General features: G+C 36.5%; 1 protein-coding gene across 1 annotated transcript in view; it reads right to left on the reverse strand.

Moving 5' to 3' along the window:
• Positions 1–3,267: 3,267 nt before the first annotated feature.
• The window catches only part of LOC132555584 (protein kinase C iota type-like), a 28,728-nt gene continuing 10,661 nt past the window's right edge, over positions 3,268–21,334 (reverse strand). The window contains exons 12-19 of the mRNA XM_060219932.1: positions 18,264–18,361; positions 16,873–17,009; positions 16,337–16,422; positions 13,954–14,041; positions 5,369–5,494; positions 4,949–5,028; positions 4,403–4,608; positions 3,268–3,788 (exon numbers count right to left, since the gene is read on the reverse strand). Of these exons, the coding sequence (XP_060075915.1) occupies positions 3,701–3,788; positions 4,403–4,608; positions 4,949–5,028; positions 5,369–5,494; positions 13,954–14,041; positions 16,337–16,422; positions 16,873–17,009; positions 18,264–18,361 (909 nt within the window). The 3' untranslated portion in view covers positions 3,268–3,700. The remainder of the gene's footprint in view (positions 3,789–4,402; positions 4,609–4,948; positions 5,029–5,368; positions 5,495–13,953; positions 14,042–16,336; positions 16,423–16,872; positions 17,010–18,263; positions 18,362–21,334) is intronic.

Here is a 21,334-nt window from a genome sequence, read left to right on the forward strand (position 1 = left end):
TATGCAAACACAAATTAGGCTTGATCTTATAACAGAGAACAAATACAGGCAAAAATAGTCTTTGTACAAGTTGGACACAATAAGTAAAATTCTAAATTATCAAACAAAGATGGGATTCTTCCATTTTTGTTTAAACAAATATACAAATTATGCAAATATTATAATTAGGCTCATGAATATTCAATGGAATAAGTGTTTTATGCATGAGGAATGCTGAATGTTATGATTGCACATCAGACAAAACTACTCGATAATAATAGTATCAATTTGTCAGAGTGTGAAAATGTCTATCAGGCTCAACTACTCGATAGCGTCAAGTATCATCAAGTATCATCAAGCAATAAGAACAAAATCTATACAAAAATTTCTGAACAGGGTAAACAATGACTGGTGTCGTTAAGAACAGGTGAGAACTACTTCACAGACCCAGCAAAGTGGTCCAGAGTAGCATACCTAGTTAAAGGTCAATATTAATGTACAATTCATTTAAGTTTTATGTCAAACTCTCTCTATCAAAGACCCACTGTCTCCATTAACAAAGCCTGAAAACCTGAGTCTTGACAGACCAAGTATCTTTGCTAGAGTGAGTTCTACAGTCTACATCAAAGTGTACACTAGCTAATGTATGTAGTCTATATCTACAGTGTACCCTGGCTTCTGTATGTAGTCTATATCTACAGTGTATCCAGGCTTCTGTATGTAGAGTCTATGTCTACAGTGTGCACAGACTTCTGTATGTAGAGTCTATATCTACAGTGTACCCAGACATCTGTATGTAGAGTCTACTTCTACAGTGTACCCAGACTTCTGTATGTAGAGTCTATGTCTACAGTGTACCTAGGCTTCTGTATGTAGAGTCTATGTCTACAGTGTACCCAGACTTCTGTATGTAGAGTCTATGTCTACAGTGTACCCAGACTTCTGTATGTAGAGTCTATATCTACAGTGTACCCAGACTTCTGTATGTAGAGCCTATGTCTACAGTGTACCCAGGCTTCTGTATGTAGAGTCTATATCTACAGTGTACATAGGCTTCTGTATGTAGAGTCTATGTCTACAGTGTACACAGGCTTCTGTATGTAGAGTCTATATGTAGAGTCTACATTACAGCCTCTTATTTTTGATTACTGTTTGACTAGTTAAGTTTGGAATGAACTTTGGAATTTTTAACATAAATATTGTAGTATATACCTATTACACTAACCAGTTATCAAATGTCTATGATGCGTAGAAACACATATAAATACAGATTATAAGGCAAGAACAAAGGAACCCAACGTCGGTGTGTTGGCAAGGAAGTGGAGGACAAGTATACAGGCTCTGGAAGAAATGCCAACAACACAGTTATCAAATAACACTGAATAATGTACTATGTTTATGGGTTCATGGTTACTTGTCACCTTGGTAACAGAGTAGAAGTTATAGGTTACCATGGTAAAAGACTTTAAATAATGTGTTGTTATGACAACAGAGCTGATATGGTATGTTCAGGATAACAACAAATGGTTACACTTCGGACACAAGGTGTTCTTAAACCTGAGGTATTTGTTCCCCTTATACACAGTCTGGTCCTACAGCTAGTTAATGTGTTAATGATAAGTAAAATGTTTGATATCCATATACATTAAATGCATTGTAAATTTCAAGATGATATAATGATTGACACAGTGTGCAATCTATATTGGCCAGTAGAAACTATCTCCACCTTTACTGATACTTTTGTTCCACATCGGCTAATGATTGAGATGGAAATTAATCTTGACTTATAATCTCGTACTAACTTTGATCTTGACAATGACAGCTACAGCAGTGCTTCATGGACAACATGTTACAACAAAGTCACATAGCAACACATTTGAGAGCTACCCAGGCTTCTGAATCAGCTTTTTAAGTTTGGGTGTAATATCCCAACACCATCACCGGCAACACACACTATTCTATATCACCTGAAGTGTGATAAACATACACCATCCTCAATTAATCAAATCTCCTTTTTCTGGGTATTTTGTATATATAAGATCTGGACCGCCAGTTATCTTTAAGTCTGGAGACCATGAAGATCCCATTAAGTCTCTGAAGAACAAAATCCTTCACAAATAAAACTTTCAGATCATCAAATTCAAAAATTTCCATTGCATAGGAATATATGTAAAGCTATATTTGAACTACCTGACAACAGCAATTTTTTGTTTGATTCTGTCATTCTCATACTACATGTACTTTGGATGTAGATCTAAACCAAGAACCAAGCTTGAACATTTTACGTAATTGTCAACAGAGTTGGCCTGGCTCTTTGGCAGAATAAAGTCATCAGCATTTCTGTTGGTCTGTTTAAGAATAAAGTCAGGGTCAACATCATTACTATCAAGGTCATGTAATAAATCTTATAAAAAAGAAGGTCATGGTCAAAGACATTACTGTCAAAGTCATTTACAGAGTGTTATGGAATAAGGTCAAGGTCAAGGACATTGCTGTCAAAGTCATTTATAGAGTGTTATGGAATAAGGTCAAGTCAAGGACATTGCTGTCAAAGTCATTTATAGAGAGTTATGGAATAAGGTCATGGTTGGAGGCATTGCTGTCAAGTTATTGTCCATGGAGTCTGTTTATTAAGTCTGTTACAAAATCAGATCAGGCTTGGAGACATTGCTGTCAAGACCACTAACCTCCTCTGTAACACAATAAGGTGTGGGTTAGAGAAATTGCTGTCAAGTTTATCCAAAGAATTAGGTCAAGGTCAGGGACGTTGCTCTCAAAATTATTGTCTCAGTTTGTTTTGATATAATGGTGATAATAAATTTTCATCAGTTTGAACAGTAATTTGTTATTATGTTATTTGAAATAACATTTCGTTATTTAGGGTCCCTTGGAATTCATTATAATCATAATTTACCACTGAATATTGATAACACTTGACGCAGCTGTAACCTTGACCCTGACATTATGACCTTAACCTAAGTATACTACAATATATTTTGATAAAATATTAATCACTTATGTCATTGACTGTTTTCAGCAAGTGTAAATATCATACTGTAAATCACTTACATTTCACATAGGATTTATTTTCGTGTCAATATGTGAGGGAGAATCAATCATGATTTCAAATCCCTCACGATTATTTGTAGGAAAACAACTCATGTTGATCCTGTTATCAACATCGGAGTCTGTAGAGTCCAAGTCTCTATGAACTCATTACTTGCGAATTTAAAGTCAATTCTAGATCAGCATTTGTGAAACTATGTATTCCCAAATATGTCTGAACAGGTAAGTTTGCAAAATAAAGTATTTGCAAAATCTAAGTGGTTTACAGTAATGCTTTTAAACTGCAATGGAAACATGTAAGTATATCACTGCTGAAGGCCAAGAACGCTCAGAGAAAGTCTGTGCAATAATCAACTCCTAATCATCTTGATCTTGATGTGCTTATTTCTGTCGCTACAGAAAACAAATTTCCTGACATCACGACCAAATCAAATACATATAAGAAGCATAATTGAAGTAGATGAAATTTTGGCAACAGTACTAGAGGCAATTTGCTGATACATTGATAAGTTTTTATGAGGTCGATGTTATCTGTCCTGGGATTCGCCATCCTTCAATAAACCAGAACATCCCCGACTTCTTCGGTCCTCCATTAAACTTGGGTAACATCATGCTGTAGTCAAGCACTAAGCTATGAGAGTCATCGTGAGAACCATTACACGCAATCCTCCATAGACATAAGCAGTGGGTTTACATACTCAAAACCATCAAACTCAGACTGATCAATCTTGTCAATGACTTTCCTACAAGATAAACAATATATCTGAAGATTAGGTTTAATACAGAGGTTTGGTAAGGTGCTCAAAATCATTAACGTTTTAGTCATTGGTATTTACTAAATAAAAGAAGATAACAAATTTATTGCTGACCCATATTCAATTTTCAAGTCTATGGCTGTACAATCTTTTATATTTCACATGGATAAAACACCAAAATTCTATCATTCCTTCCTTTAGAACATATGGTTAAATGAAAAAACCTGTTATTTGAAGAGGTAACTATGAGAAGGTGTGTACAAATCTCATGTCAGTCTCAAGATACTGTATTTTAGGAGTTCTCGTTAATTCTTGAGAATTAAAACCACTTCAATTTCCTATGACCTTAATTTAATTCAAATTTGTTTGTAAATAAAATTTCATTTTTTGAGATATTGAGCTAAGGAATTGTTCATGTTAATGTGAATATCGATGCAGATCGCTTATAAACAGCTACGTTGTGATTTTGGGCCATCGTTTGGTCAATAATAATAATAAACAACTTTATTTTCTGAGGATTACATATTTAGCCAACGGCTAATCTTCCATATGGTCCTCGGTCAACACAAACTACAGAGTAACAGCAGTTGTTAAAGACTTACGGGTCGTCAGGTGTGAGGCGGACTGGCTCATCTGTAAATGCAGGGTCGAAGTGCTCAAGATCACGGTCTGACTTCAGCTGGGGTTTGTATGGAGGAGGAATCTGTTTCTGCTCCAGTGACTCCCAGCTTATAGAGCGGTAAAATGGGTGTGACTGAATATCAGAGAAACCCGTCTGGGGATGGCAGCCGAGGCGCTCCACAGGGCTCTGTGTGGTGAAAGGTCAAGGTGATTCGTGTTGCATATGTTACATTAATATAGTCTAATTTAGTCCCCTTAATAAAAAAGTATTTATGAACATGAAATGATTAATTTCAAGAATCTTTTACAAGGGTTATACAGTAATCTGGGCACTTCATAAGGTTCTGTCTAGAGAAATATCAAGATTATTTAACTTCAAAGTAGTTAGAAATATATGTGAATACCTGCAGATACAATAATCTCCCAAGAATTTTAAACATTGAACACGATCAAATCTCGGAAACGAAACAGCAGACTGGATTGTTGTGGTGTATAGTTTATAAAAGTCGGAAGCAGGGCTACTTTACCTTGTTGAGAAATCCCTTTAATATGGATGCTGCTTTCACAGATAAAGATCTTGGAATTCTTATAGTTTTCTCCAAGATAACTGGAAGAGAAACCAGCACTTAGTGTATTCTGATTATACTTAGATGGTCATTATACCAAGCAGTTAATTTTTAAAATAAATCTGAAAACATCGTATTCTGGTGATTTATTTACAAACAGCTATTCCATTTCCTGATGCTGAACCATCATGCATGTAACTGCCAGAAAATTAAAATTTATAAGGAAAAGTAAATCTTGTAACAAGCCAACTTGCATATTTTTTATTCAAATTTAAGTTAAACATGCAAAGACCAGACTTAAAAACTGCATTTACTTTGAAGTGCAAGTGAGATAATTAGTATTATTTGGCAGAAAATAAAAGGGAGGTAACTTGTACTTACCTTGGAAGAGGTAGTCTTCAGTGTTCTGATCAGGATTGTCTGCTGCTCCTACCACATCGAACGGAGACCTGCCCGCCAGCATCTCAAACATCAGTACTCCTAGGGCCCACCAATCCACACTGAAATCTGTACAATATATCAATGTTACCACTACATAGCAGGACTACAGGCAAACACACTAGACAACACTGTAATGTAGGTATAGACAGGGTACCATTAAAGGGAGCCCTGAGGTAGATGTATACCAAGGACCACTAGAGGAAGCCCTAATGTAGATATATACAAAGGACCACTAGAGGGAGCCCTGATGTAGATATATACCAAGGACCACAAGAGGGAGCCCTAATATAGATATGTACCAAGGACCACTAGAGGGAGCCCTAATGTAGATATATACAAAGGACCACTAGGAAGAGCCCTGATGTAGATATATACTGAGGACAACTAGGAAGAGCCCTGATGTAGATATATACCAAGGACAACTAGGAAGAGCCCTGATGTAGATATATACTGAGGACAACTAGGAAGAGCCCTGATGTAGATATATACCGAGGACAACTAGGAAGAGCCCTGATGTAGATATATACTGAGGACAACTAGGAAGAGCCCTGATGTAGATATATACTGAGAACAACTAGGAAGAGCCCTATGTAGATATATACCGAGGACAACTAGGAAGTGCCCTGATGTAGATATATACCAAGGACAACTAGGAAGAGCCCTGATGTAGATATATACTGAGAACAACTAGGAAGAGCCCTGATGTAGATATATACCAAGGACAACTAGGAAGAGCCCTGATGTAGATATATACTGAGGACAACTAGGAAGAGCCCTGATGTAGATATATACTGAGGACAACTAGGAAGAGCCCTGATGTAGATATATACTGAGGACAACTAGGAAGAGCCCTGATGTAGATATATACTGAGGACAACTAGGAAGAGCCCTGATGTAGATATATACAAGGACAACTAGGAAGAGCCCTGATGTAGGAAGAGCCCTGATGTAGATATATACTGAGGACAACTAGGAAGAGCCCTGATGTAGATATATACTGAGGACAACTAGGAAGAGCCCTGATGTAGATATATAACAAGGACAACTAGGAAGAGCCCTGATGTAGAGCCCTGATGTAGATATATAACAAGGACAACTAGGAAGAGCCCTGATGTAGATATATACTGAGGACAACTAGGAAGAGCCCTGATGTAGATATATATACTGAGGACAACTAGGAAGAGCCCTGATGTAGATATATACTGAGGACAACTAGGAAGAGCCCTGATGTAGATATATACTGAGGACAACTAGGAAGAGCCCTGATGTAGATATATACTGAGGACAACTAGGAAGAGCCCTGATGTAGATATATACTGAGGACAACTAGAGGGAGCCCTGATGTAGATATATACTGAGGACAACTAGGAAGAGCCCTGATGTAGATATATACTGAGGACAACTAGGAAGAGCCCTGATGTAGATATATATATAGCCCTGATGTAGATATACAAGATATATACAACTAGGAAGAGCCCTGATGTAGATATATACTGAGGATAACTAGGAAGAGCCCTGATGTAGATATATACTGAGGACAACTAGGAAGAACCCTGATGTAGATATATACCGAGGACAACTAGGAAGAGCCCTGATGTAGATATATACTGAGGATAACTAGGAAGAGCCCTGATGTAGATATATACTGAGGACAACTAGGAAGAGCCCTGATGTAGATATATACTGAGGACAACTAGGAAGAGCCCTGATGTAGATATATACTGAGGACAACTAGGAAGAGCCCTGATGTAGATATATACTGAGGACAACTAGGAAGAGCCCTGATGTAGATATATACTGAGGATAATTAGGAAGAGCCCTGATGTAGATATATACTGAGGACCACTAGGAAGAGCCCTGATGTAGATATATACTGAGGACAACTAGGAAGAGCCCTATGTAGATATATACTGAGGACAACTAGGAAGAGCCCTGATGTAGATATATACTGAGGACAACTAGGAAGAGCCCTGATGTAGATATATACTAGGAAGAGCCCTGATGTAGATATATACTGAGGACAACTAGGAAGAGCCCTGATGTAGATATATACTGAGGACAACTGATGTAGATATATACTGAGGACAAAGAAGAGCCCTGATGTAGATATATACTGAGGACAACTAGGAAGAGCCCTGATGTAGATATATACTGAGGACAACTAGGAAGAGCCCTGATGTAGATATATACTGAGGACAACTAGGAAGAGCCCTGATGTAGATATATATGAGGATAACTAGGAAGAGCCCTGAGGATATATACTGAGATATATAGGACAACTAGGAAGAGCCCTGATGTAGATATATATATATAGCCCTGATGTAGATATATACTGAGGACAACTAGGAAGAGCCCTGATGTAGATATATACTGAGGACAACTAGGAAGAGCCCTGATGTAGATATATACTGAGGATAACTAGGAAGAGCCCTGATGTAGATATATACTGAGGACAACTAGGAAGAGCCCTGATGTAGATATATACTGAGGATAACTAGGAAGAGCCCTGATGTAGATATATACTGAGGACAACTAGGAAGAGCCCTGATGTAGATATATACTGAGGATAAGTAGGAAGAGCCCTGATGTAGATATATACTGAGGATAACTAGGAAGAGCCCTGATGTAGATATATACTGAGGACAACTAGGAAGAGCCCTGATGTAGATATATACTGAGGATAACTAGGAAGAGCCCTGATGTAGATATATATACTAGGCCCTGATGTAGATATATAAGAGCCCTGATGTAGATATATACTGAGGACAACTAGGAAGAGCCCTGATGTAGATATATACCGAGGACAACTAGGAAGAGCCCTGATGTAGATATATACTGAGGATAACCAGGAAGAGCCCTGATGTAGATATATACTGAGGACAACTAGGAAGAGCCCTGATGTAGATATATACTGAGGACAACTAGGAAGAGCCCTGATGTAGATATATACTGAGGACAACTAGGAAGAGCCCTGATGTAGATATATACCAAGGACAACTAGGAAGAGCCCTGATGTAGATATATACCAAGGACAACTAGGAAGAGCCCTGATGTAGATATATACTGAGGATAACTAGGAAGAGCCCTGATGTAGATATATACTGAGGACAACTAGGAAGAGCCCTGATGTAGATATATACCAAGGACAACTAGGAAGAGCCCTGATGTAGATATATACCAAGGACAACTAGGAAGAGCCCTGATGTAGATATATACCAAGGACAACTAGGAAGAGCCCTGATGTAGATATATACCAAGGACAACTAGGAAGAGCCCTGATGTAGATATATACCAAGGACAACTAGGAAGAGCCCTGATGTAGATATATACTGAGGACAACTAGGAAGAGCCCTGATGTAGATATATACCAAGGACAACTAGGAAGAGCCCTGATGTAGATATATACCAAGGACAACTAGGAAGAGCCCTGATGTAGATATATACCAAGGACAACTAGGAAGAGCCCTGATGTAGATATATACCAAGGACAACTAGGAAGAGCCCTGATGTAGATATATACTGAGGACAACTAGGAAGAGCCCTGATGTAGATATATACCAAGGACAACTAGGAAGAGCCCTGATGTAGATATATACTGAGGACAACTAGGAAGAGCCCTGATGTAGATATATACTGAGGAAGAGCCCTGATGTAGATATATACTGAGGATAACTAGGAAGAGCCCTGATGTAGATATATAACAAGGACAACTAGGAAGAGCCCTGATGTAGATATATACTGAGGATAACTAGGAAGAGCCCTGATGTAGATATATACTGAGGATAACTAGGAAGAGCCCTGATGTAGATATATACTGAGGACAACTAGGAAGAGCCCTGATGTAGATATATACCAAGGACAACTAGGAAGAGCCCTGATGTAGATATATACTGAGGATAACTAGGAAGAGCCCTGATGTAGATATATACTGAGGATAACTAGGAAGAGCCCTGATGTAGATATATACTGAGGACAACTAGGAAGAGCCCTGATGTAGATATATACTGAGGATAACTAGGAAGAGCCCTGATGTAGATATATACTGAGGATAACTAGGAAGAGCCCTGATGTAGATATATACTGAGGATAACTAGGAAGAGCCCTGATGTAGATATATACTGAGGATAACTAGGAAGAGCCCTGATGTAGATATATACTGAGGACAACTAGGAAGAGCCCTGATGTAGATATATAACAAGGACAACTAGGAAGAGCCCTGATGTAGATATATACTGAGGACAACTAGGAAGAGCCCTGATGTAGATATATACTGAGGATAACTAGGAAGAGCCCTGATGTAGATATATACTGAGGACAACTAGGAAGAGCCCTGATGTAGATATATACTGAGGACAACCAGGAAGAGCCCTGATGTAGATATATACCGAGGACAACTAGGAAGAGACCTGATGTAGATATATACTGAGGATAACTAGGAAGAGCCCTGATGTATATACTTTGTTCTCTAGAACTTATCATCTCAAAGATATCTCATCTCAATATCTTTTCATTTCATACACACCTCATTCTCAGTAACTTTTTATCTCAAAGATACCTTGTTCTAAATATTTTTTCAACTCCAAGACACCTTATTCTCAATAACTCTTCATTGCAAAGATACTCAATTCTCAATAATACTTGAATTTCAATAATTCTATGTTTAAAAGATAAAAGAGATAGCTTGTACCTATTACACACAGTGCATAAAATAACAACAAGATTAAGTTTTCCTCCAATGCTAATATTATACATTAATGTATCATACAAATATTTACATATCAATGATCATACACAGTCATATATTACAAATGTTAATACAGCATACAACACAAGTACAAAACATCACAGATAACACCACAATGTGAACTCTTTCTGCAATGATTTTCTTGGTTCTGGAGGCTTCCTTTAAGCAAACAAAACAGAGTGTATCCTCACCTTAGACTCAAAACTTGGTGGGACAAGTGGGTTTATGAGAGTACAATAGTAGTTATTAGATATTTAAACAGAACAGCAATTGATATGGGTGGGCTTATTACCGGGCATGCAGTTATTGCAGTACAATACAGTAAATTTTACCAACATCATGACAAACATCATCTAACTTTTACTTTTATATCATTGTACTCTAAATACAAGAAAGATAACTCTATTTAGCATATAAAGTAGCACATAAGGTAGCACACCACAATTTTGACGAGTGTAAATGGGTTTCTGTGTATGGTGATGCAACTCAAGACTCGCAAGCAGACAATGAGGCTACATATGGAGTCACCATTAATTCTTTTAATAAATATAATTTGTTTAATTTGTGAGTTAGAAATCTGTTTAGTTTTTGGAGTTATTTTTTACATGCCATTTCACATTATTTTATTCAAAATAAAATTGTAAAGTATCATATATATTTTCATGCATTTTCTTTAAATCTAACTTTTTAAAGATATTATTTTTTGACAAGGTAAAATAAAATTTGTTTGATATTTAAACATTCGTTACTGACCATTTTCTACTGACACTTTACTCTCTTTGTTCCAATTTTGTTGACTATATACAATATAATCACCCAAGTACAAACAGCTGTGAAAAAACCTTCGATGACTTAATAATGATTGCAGGTATAGCAGCCCCATACAAATCCCTCAAGTCAAATACAGTGATTATGACTGATTTTATAGAAATATTGTGAAGGCAATGCAGCAGGAGTCTCTGGAGTACATGATATAAAAGCACACAAGTGGTTATGTGTGGGACATGGATAGAGGTTACAAGTGAGTGCTCAAATTATTATACAAAATTTTAATTTCTTAGGATAACAGAATGAGTGTTTTAATTACACTTGCAAATTAAGTGGCAAAGTGTTACTGTCATACATCAATATAAAAATTTATTTTCTGAAGATGAAAGACAGTTTTCTAATTAACAAATTCTGTGACAACCAAATAACACTTACTTAATTATCATTTTCATATATCAAGACAAAAATCATTGTAGATTGAGAGAGAAAGCGCTGTCTAATAGAAGCTCTTTGATACCAGCTCGACATACTCAGTACTGTAGCCCAACTTTCTATCGCAGCTATCTAATTCTTGACTTTTGCAATAATACAAGTTTGCAGTGATAAATTTTCACAAATTCTGAAATACCATTGTAAAATTTAGCTGTAAAAACAATTTACAGTAATTTATTTTCATGAATTCAGAACCACTATTGTAAAATTCAAGGAGAACTGTCTCGATAAAATCCTATTATTGAGCCAGATTTCTAAACTCTGATTGGCTGAGACAGGTAATTTTCCAATAAGGCATGTATGATATAGTACATGGATTGGAAGACCAGATTGTAGAGCATTAACACATTAACACAGAACATTAAGTAGCCATGTATTATATAAAAATCACCAAAGTTTTGCTATGAAAATTGATGTATATCATCTACATCTTAATTCAAAGTATATATATTTTTTGGTGATTAGCTTCAATTTACGAAATGTGTGAAGTAAAAATCAAATGTGAAAGGAAGATGGGTTACAGTGACTGATTATAATATATTTGTTGTGTGTTTATGTATAGTACATATAGTATATAGTATATAGTATGAGGGATGAAGTTTAATAATATTCACAATATTTCACCACAAATAGATGGTTTGAGGAATAATATTAATAACTTCAAGGCCTATTAATGATCCATGGAACAGACATTTTGGAAAGTTTTTATTATAAAAAATAATTTTAACACAGCCTAAGTAATTATCTTTCACCTAAAAAAATGAGAAACATCTGGCAGGATGGTGATTCAACACCATTTTGTAAACAATACATGTTTTTGTTTTTCTGAAGTGGACACAAGGACACCCAACATATTTCACAATTAGTATCCAGAAATTTCACCATGTTTATAGTGGACTTACATAGCCTTGTTTCTAATTCTCCAGACCCTTTACCAAGTTGGAAGTGGACTTACATAGCCTTGTTTCTAATTCTCCAGACCCTTTACCAAGTTGGAAGTGGACTTACATAGCCTTGTTTCTAATTCTCCAGACCCTTTACCAAGTTGGAAGTGGACTTATGTAGCCTTGTTTCTAATTCTCCAGACCCTTTACCAAGTTGGAAGTGGACTGATGTAGCCTTGTTTCTAATTCTCCAGACCCTTTACCAAGTTGGAAGTGGACTGATGTAGCCTTGTTTCTAATTCTCCAGACCCTTTACCAAGTTGGAAGTGGACTTATGTAGCCTTGTTTCTAATTCTCCAGACCCTTTACCAATTGGAAGTGGAAGTGCCTTGTTTCTAATTCTGATGTAGCCTTGTTTCTAATTCTCCAGACCCTTTACCAAGTTTGAAGTGGACTTACGTAGCCTTGTTTCTAATTCTCCAGACCCTTTACCAAGTTTGAAGTGGACTTATGTAGCCTTGTTTCTAATTCTCCAGACCCTTTACCAAGTTGGAAGTGGACTTATGTAGCCTTGTTTCTAATTCTCCAGACCCTTTACCAAGTTGGAAGTGGACTTATGTAGCCTCATCTTTAATTCCATGGCTTAATTACTGTTTCTATAATTTTATGCCTCAGATCACTAAATGAACATCTGTGTTTAAACTCTGTGACATGAAGGGATCAGGTTGAGTGAAAGCTTGACATGCATGAAACATTTTCTAGAGTTCTCTTTGACCGAAGAATGTAGGTATGTCTTCAGAAATGCATAATGGTGACATGAACACACATATCGCTGATAACGTACACGAATATCAGTGATACAAGTAATGTACACACAGATTTGTGACAATGTACACGCATATCTGTGACCATGAACATGCATGTACACATCATCTGTGATGATGTAAATGCATATCTGTACATGCATATCTGACACAGGATGTATACCATAATCCTCTCCTCGGAGGACCTCTGGAGCGATGTAATTTGGAGTTCCACAGAACGTGTTAGTCCGGTCTCCTATCAACAATCCCTCCTGTTAAACAACGTGGCAGACAATTGGTTACATATACAAGTCACAAAAATAAAAATGTTATTTTCTCCATCTGATTCAGCAAAGGTACTCGAAATTGTCTGAAATCTTGTACTCCAAAATATTTCTTTAATGAGTATATAATTTTCTTACAAAAACACCTTCCATACTCAAAATGTTTGATTTTCGTAAGTTTTAGCAGGCAATCGAGTATGACATTTGCTGATTCAAAGTGACCTAAGCAAGATCTTACATCTAGTTATCTCCCCTTAGTTACCTCCCTTCTTTCTTAATTGTTAGTTCTTTCAAAGTTTTTTTATGCAAAGCAATATGCAATGTATGCTTCAAAAATAGAATGAAATGACTGCAGAAAATCAAGAAAGGGGAGACAACCAAATGCATGCTTCCTTGCAATAGGCCTGAAGTTTGGAGGTTAAAACACCCTGAAAAGAAGCTGTTGATATTAGTGACAGGTAAAACATTGATAGAGTGTCCACACTGTGTACCACCACCCAACAGATGTTCACTGTCAGAACAGCTACATGGTGATGGGTTGAAAACCTACCATAGTCTTCGCCGCGGAGAATTTCGGGGGCTATGTAATTTGGGGTACCACAGAATGTACTGGTCAAGTCTCCATTCCGCAATCCTTCCTAAGTGGTCAACAATAAGAGTAAAATCATGGCCTACTTGTCCTCAGCAAAGCAAGGTTATAGCATAACTTCAGAGAAATAAGCTATCATATTTTTCAGATCATAAGCCGCAGTTTTTTACCTCAGCAGTCCGTCGTGCAGCTTATATGTGGACAAGAAACAAAACTGGCAGGAAGGGAAACAAAATGCATGCCTAACATACCAGTATGAGACATGATAAATTGGTTTTTACCAGTACCACATATTTGTAACTGAAACAAACCCTGTAAAACCAATTGCAATTGTATACTAATGATTTGAAGATTGCAATTGAACAATATATCTGTGGATTTAATTAATCAAACTTGTTAATATAAAACACAATTATATATTCTTGACTTTCATGGTTTCTTTACAGCAGTACATGCAGGAAAGCATAGCGGATGTTTACAGTAGACTATTGCATCCTGGGATTGATAGGTTGAGGGCCCGACTGGGGCAACAACCAAAAATTATATATGTGTGTATAATATTACTTAAACTTTTGGGTAGCACAATACATGTGCATATATAGGCATATTTCTACATAGTGTAAAAATATATTGCAGAATTATAGGAACTTTATCAACATGATATAGCCTTTGTTAATATTTAAAGTACAAACACTGGTGGAGAGACTGTAATACTGTATGTATCATCAGTCAAGTTTGATATTTTCTGTATTTTAAAAACCAACAGAATTTAAAAATACATCCAAAAAATAAAGGATTATTTGTGCAAAATTCATTAGTAAACTTTTTTTTAAATGTTACACTGACGAACTTGATAAATTACGTTCCGCTATCTATCACCGGTATATCAAATATCAACAATAATGGTCACTATATCGAAAGGAAGGGTGCGGTTTACATGTGGATAAAATTTGAAAAAAAAATCGCTAAAAACTGTCCCTGCCACTTAAGTACCAGTGCAGCTTATAACCCAGAAAATATGGAAATCATATTTTCTGTTCCTTTTGTTTACGGTGAATAATTTTAAAATCCTCACAACTAAATTTTTGTATTTTTTCTTTAAATTAGGATATAATCTTTCAATGAAATAAAAATCCATGTCACTGAAGGCCCAGAAGCCTAATGTTCACAATCTATAAGGATATTTGTGAAATCACGAATTCAGGCCTCAATTGTTTAAAGCTTGATTCAAACTCATCAGTACTTAATGGAAAATCTAAATCATTGCCACTGAAAATGAAGACTTTCAAAGTGAAACTGACCCTCCTACAGAAGATCACAAAGGGATCTTGCTGCCCCACCATTGTTACAACTTTATTGTTCTTTTAAAAGTTTAATCTTTCCCTTCTTTTCTTTCATTTCCTGTTCTTGTTCCTAACTAACAGGTATATGATTTTTGAAAATTCTTTAAATGCTAAATCTAAAATGGCACCTGTCAGTCATTTTATTTCTGATCAGTCGTTATATCAAAAAGCAAAACTAGGACCAAGGGGCACTTTCATATGAAATTTGAGAATGATTCATATAAAAGGTAGTAACAGTGATAACAAGGATTATTTATTTACTGACAATCCACAGACCTTGAATGAAGGGAAATTTGAAAAGCCCATGATCTGATGATGATGGGTTCATAAAAGACATAAAAATCAATGTGATGTGTACAAAATACAAAGAAAACAACAAATGTTTCATTTATAGTAAGCTGATTTAGAGAACTTATGAAGAAAATTGGAAAGAACTGAAACTTTCAAATTACAGGAAAGAGGAAGTAGTGAGCCTTCATTGTCAATACAAAATGTTTATTACATCATTGTTATAATACACAATTCTAGTTTTGTTGATTCATAAATTATTCTTAAATTATCTTTTTTTTTTACTGGTATAATTTATGGTCTCCGTTCCTGATTGCAGGGAAATATGAAGGCTTGTTTACCCCCAGATGCACTCGGGACATACGATACCTACATAAAAAGGGAAACAGATCTTCATATTTCCATGCAACCAGGGCCATAAATGTATAATAAGCTACATCCTTACGCAATGCAAAGACTGAAGAAGGGTTTGATGCTATTTAGTCTAACATGTGTATTCTTTCCTTGGTTCATACTTTGAGTACATGATATCACTTATATTACACTTGGATTTAATATACACTGATAATGTTGATGAAGCAGAAAATGCTCAGCCTTACAAATCATCATCTATACAACTGTACCTTTTCAAAGGTCTAATCAAAATTTCTCTTCAGTACATGACATTTTATTTCTATTTGATTTTTTAAACGAGTTTGTAAAAGATACCTTACCTTACACATGCCATAGTCAGTGAGTTTGACGTGGCCTTCCTGGTCAAGTAATACATTGTCCAACTTCAGATCTCGATACACAATACCTGTGACGAAAAAAAAACATTACTCGAGATCCATATTTATATGGCATTATCGATAATGTTAAAATGTCTAATTTAGATATCTGTACACAATGTGACCGTGAAAAACATCAGTCTGGATCTACATACACATGGAAATACTGATAATGGCGTTCTTGCTTAGGTCCAAATGTACTTATATGGACTGTATTCATGTGACTTTGTTGTGGTGTCAACTCTGATTTTAGACCAGATGACACCTATGCAAAAAGCATTCCTTGCAAATCATTGTATCTTACAAGAAAGGCCATTTGCATGGCGATATCTGGCCAGAAAATCACTCAAAAACCAAAGCTTGATAAATATCGTGAAGTATGAATGAGAGGCCAAGTGTTGTATTGGTAGGTGGTGTGTTTGTTTATATCAGTACAAGCAAGTTGAGTTATAGTCCATTTCCTTAATAGTACAACTTACCTCGTTCATGGAGGAAATTCAGGGCTAAACATATCTCCGCACCATAAAACCTGGCATGTTCTTCAGGCAGTCGCCTCTGTCTCTGCATGTGGAACATCAGATCTCCACCACTTACAAATTCTATCACAAAGAACAACCTGCAATCGCAAAAGAACAATGTTTGTACACATCACAGACAAGGGGCACAACTCTTTCAAAGAAAGTCAGAGGGCAAAACTGTAACTCAGATGGGGAGACAATTTGATCGTTTATCATGGACATGGGAGACAACTTTATCACACAATTAAGCACTTGGTAGGGATCTAATGAAGAACTAGAGCACTGACAGGTCAGCAAGGGACTCTCTATGTGGCTGGAAATCCCCCCACCAACCCACCCATAGACACACACCCTAGATTCACAGATCACTGGCAAGACCTTAAATACACTCAGCCACAAAAAACAAGAAAAACTTTTGCAAAAAAGCCCAACATAAAAACAAATACATTAAACAACCTGATATTCTGAATTTTTAATTGATTTTAACAAGACGATGACCTTATAACTTAGGATATAGCACTATCCCAAGCAAGCACTTTTGGCAAGAAAGTGTTGTATGAAGTTAGATTTAGACTGAACAAAGCAAACTCAAGTTATTGCATGGAAACTGATTTTAACTTAGAGTTATAGTGATCTATGACCTTTGGACCTGAATAGCAATCTATCTAAAAAAACACTTTTGGTTAACATGTGTTGCATCAAGTCTGAGTAAGATTGGCTACAGCAAACTCGAGTTATTCCACAAAATGGATTTCCCATTATAGCAATAAATACCTTTGACTTCTGGGACTGAAAAAAGTAAACCCCAGCAAGCACCTTCAGTAAGAAAGCAATGTATAAAGTTTGAGTTTGACTACCCCAAAGGAACCCAAGTTATATCACTGAAACCAATTTTCTACTTAGAGTAACAGTAATCTGGACCACTGACCCAGGGCCCTGAAAAGCATTTAAAAGCAAGCTATTTTAGTAAGGAAGCGTTGTAAAAGGTTTGAGTTTGATTGGTCAAAGCAAACTTTAGTGATCGCAGGGAACTGATTTTTCTATTTATAGTAACAGTGACCGTGACTTTTGACCTTTGAAACTGAAAAGCAATCCCAAGCATGCACTTTCAATATGGAAGCACTAAAGTTTGAGTTTGATCAGCCAAAGGAAACTCAATTTATCGCACGGAAACACAAGTGCTAACGGACAGAAGGATGGACAAATGGACGGATGGACAGACATTGTGATTACTACAGGGCACCTGCACTTTTTTGTGGGGCCCTAATAACCGACAAACTCACTTAGTAATGGCGTGAAAACAATAACTCACCTACTTTGTGTCTAGAGAAAACAAAGACTCAATAACTTACCTACTTGGAGTCTGGAAACAGGAATGTAGACCTACAAGGAATGGGTAATTAGTGGCTGTCTCAAAAACATGTTTCTCTGTCTGGACCCAGTCAATGTCCTGTAAAAAGATACAAAGTTGATAGGTCAGCTATATGATCATTCATTTAGGAAGAGTTGGTAGTTGGTTAAAAGGGAAGAGCAAGGATGAGGAGATTTGGCAATTAAAGAAGACATAATATTAAAACAAAGGTAAATATATATTGATGTAAACTTGATAGGCTAGGTCTGTGTAAACTAACAAACAGGCTAGGCTGGTATAAAATAGACAGGTACAGCCAGCTAAACTAACAAATAGGCTAGGGTTGTGTGTAAAATAGACAGATACAGCCAGGTAAACTAACAATCAGGCTAGGGTTGTGTAAAATAGACAAATACAGCCGGATAAACAAACAAATAGACTAGGGATGGGTAAAATAGACAGATACAGTCAGGTAAACTAACAAATAGGCTAGGCTGGTATAAAATAGACAGGTACAGCCAGGTAAACTAACAATCAGGCTAGGCTGGTATAAAATAGACAGGTACAGCCAGGTAAACTGACAATCAGGCTAGGCTGGTATAAAATAGACAGGTACAGCCAGGTAAACTGACAATCAGGCTAGGGTTGTGTAAAATAGACAGATACAGCCAGCTAAACTAACAAATAGGCTAAGGTTGTGTGTAAAATAGACAGATACAGTCAGGTAAACTAACAAATAGACTAGGGATGTGTAAAATAGACAGATACAGCCGGATAAACTAACAAACAGGCTAGGGTTGTGTAAAATAGACAGACACGGCCAGGTAAACTAATAAATAGGCTAGGGATGTGTAAAATAGACAGACACAGCCAGGTAAACTGACAATCAGGCTAGGCTGGTATAAAATAGACAGGTACAGCCAGGTAAACTGACAATCAGGCTAGGGTTGTGTAAAATAGACAGATACAGCCAGCTAAACTAACAAATAGGCTAAGGTTGTGTGTAAAATAGACAGATACAGTCAGGTAAACTAACAAATAGACTAGGGATGTGTAAAATAGACAGATACAGCCAGGTAGACTAATAAATAGGCTAAGGTTGTGTAAAATAGACAGGTACAGTCAGGTAAACTAATAAATAGGCTAGGGATGTGTAAAATAGACAGACACAGCCAGGTAAACTAATAAATAGGCTAGGGATGTGTAAAATAGACAGACACAGCCAGCTAAACTAACAAACAGGCTAGGGTTGTGTAAAACAGACAGATACAGACAGGTATACTCATAAATAGGCTAAGGTTGTGTAAAATAGACACATACTGCTAGATAAACTAACAAAAAGGCTAGGGTTGTGTAAAATAGACAGATTCAGCCAGGTAAACTGACAAACAGGCTAGGGTTGTGTAAAATAGATAGATACAGCTGGGTAAACTAATAAATAGGCTAGGGATGTGTAAAATAGATACATACAGCCAGGTAAACTAATTAATAGGCTAGGGTTGTGTAAAATAGACAGGTACAGCCAGGAAAACTAATAAATAGGCTAGGGTGTGTAAAATAGACAGACACAGCCAGGTAAACTAATAAATAGGCTAGGGATGTGTTAAAATAGACAGACACAGCCAGCTAAACTAACAAACAGGCTAGGGTTGTGTAAAATAGACAGATACAGCCAGGTAAACTAATAAATAGGCTAGGGATGTGTAAAATAGACAGACACAGCCAGCTAAACTAACAAACAGGCTAGGGTTGTGTAAAATAGACAGATACAGCCAGGTAAACTAATAAATAGGCTAGGGTTGTGTAAAATAGACAGATACAGCCAGGTAAACTAATAAATAGGCTAGGCTGGTATAAAATAGACAGGTACAGCCAGGTAAACTAATAAATAGGCTAGGGATGTGTAAAATAGACAGACACAGCCAGGTAAACTAATAAATAGGCTAGGGATGTGTAAAATAGACAGACACAGCCAGCTAAACTAACAAACAGGCTAGGGTTGTGTAAAATAGACAGATACAGCCGGATAAACTAACAAATAGGTCAGGGATGTGTTAAATAGACAGACACAGCCAGGTAAACTAACAAACAGGCTAGGGTTGTGTAAAATAGACAGATACAGCCGGATAAACTAACAAATAGGTCAGGGATGTGTTAAATAGACAGACACAGCCAGGTAAACTAACAAACAGGCTAGGGTTGTGTAAAATAGATAGATACAGCTGGGTAAACTAATAAATAGGCTAGGGATGTGTAAAATAGATACATACAGCCAGGTAAACTAATTAATAGGCTAGGGTTGTGTAAAATAGACAGGTACAGCCAGGAAAACTAATAAATAGGCTAGGGATGGGTAAAATAGACAGACACAGCCAGGTAAACTAATAAATAGGCTAGGGATGTGTTAAATAGACAAACACAGCCAGGTAAACTAACAAACAGGCTAGGGTTGTGTAAAATAGACAGATACAGCCGGATAAACTAACAAATAGGTCAGGGATGTGTTAAATAGACAGACACAGCCAGGTAAACTAACAAACAGGCTAGGGTTGTGTAAAATAGACAGACACAGCCGGATAAACTAACAAATAGGCCAGGGATGTGTAAAATAGACAGACACAGCCAGGTAAACTAACTACTTTCTTGAAATGTTCTTTTGTTCATACATTTAAGATACTGAATACTTAATCTATCAAATAAACTATTTTGAAATTGAAACAGATTTACAGTATCACATATATACAATGGGATGTAGGCACAATTTTTCTAACTGATATCTATTTAAAAGGAAGCCTTTTTTCTCAGTGTGTAAACTGCAAACTCCTGTGTCATATGTCACATGCAGATATTTTGATGAGAACTGATAATATCTGATAACTTTGTCTATACATGCACAGATATTGCAGAAAATGTTTTATATTTTAATTACCTGCTGATGTAGGCAAAGCTATTAAGAAATTGTTCAAAGTTTTTGAAAGTTATAAATCATCTCCATTGTAAATCATTTCAATGAAATTTCCTATGATAATAAGAATATTAAGTAACCTTACTCATAATTCAAAGTGACCTTTC

The sequence above is a fragment of the Ylistrum balloti genome, unplaced genomic scaffold (assembly GCF_031769215.1).
Source record: "Ylistrum balloti isolate Yb309-2 unplaced genomic scaffold, AGI_CSIRO_Ybal_v1 Utg369646, whole genome shotgun sequence".
NCBI lineage: Eukaryota > Metazoa > Mollusca > Bivalvia > Pectinida > Pectinidae > Ylistrum > Ylistrum balloti.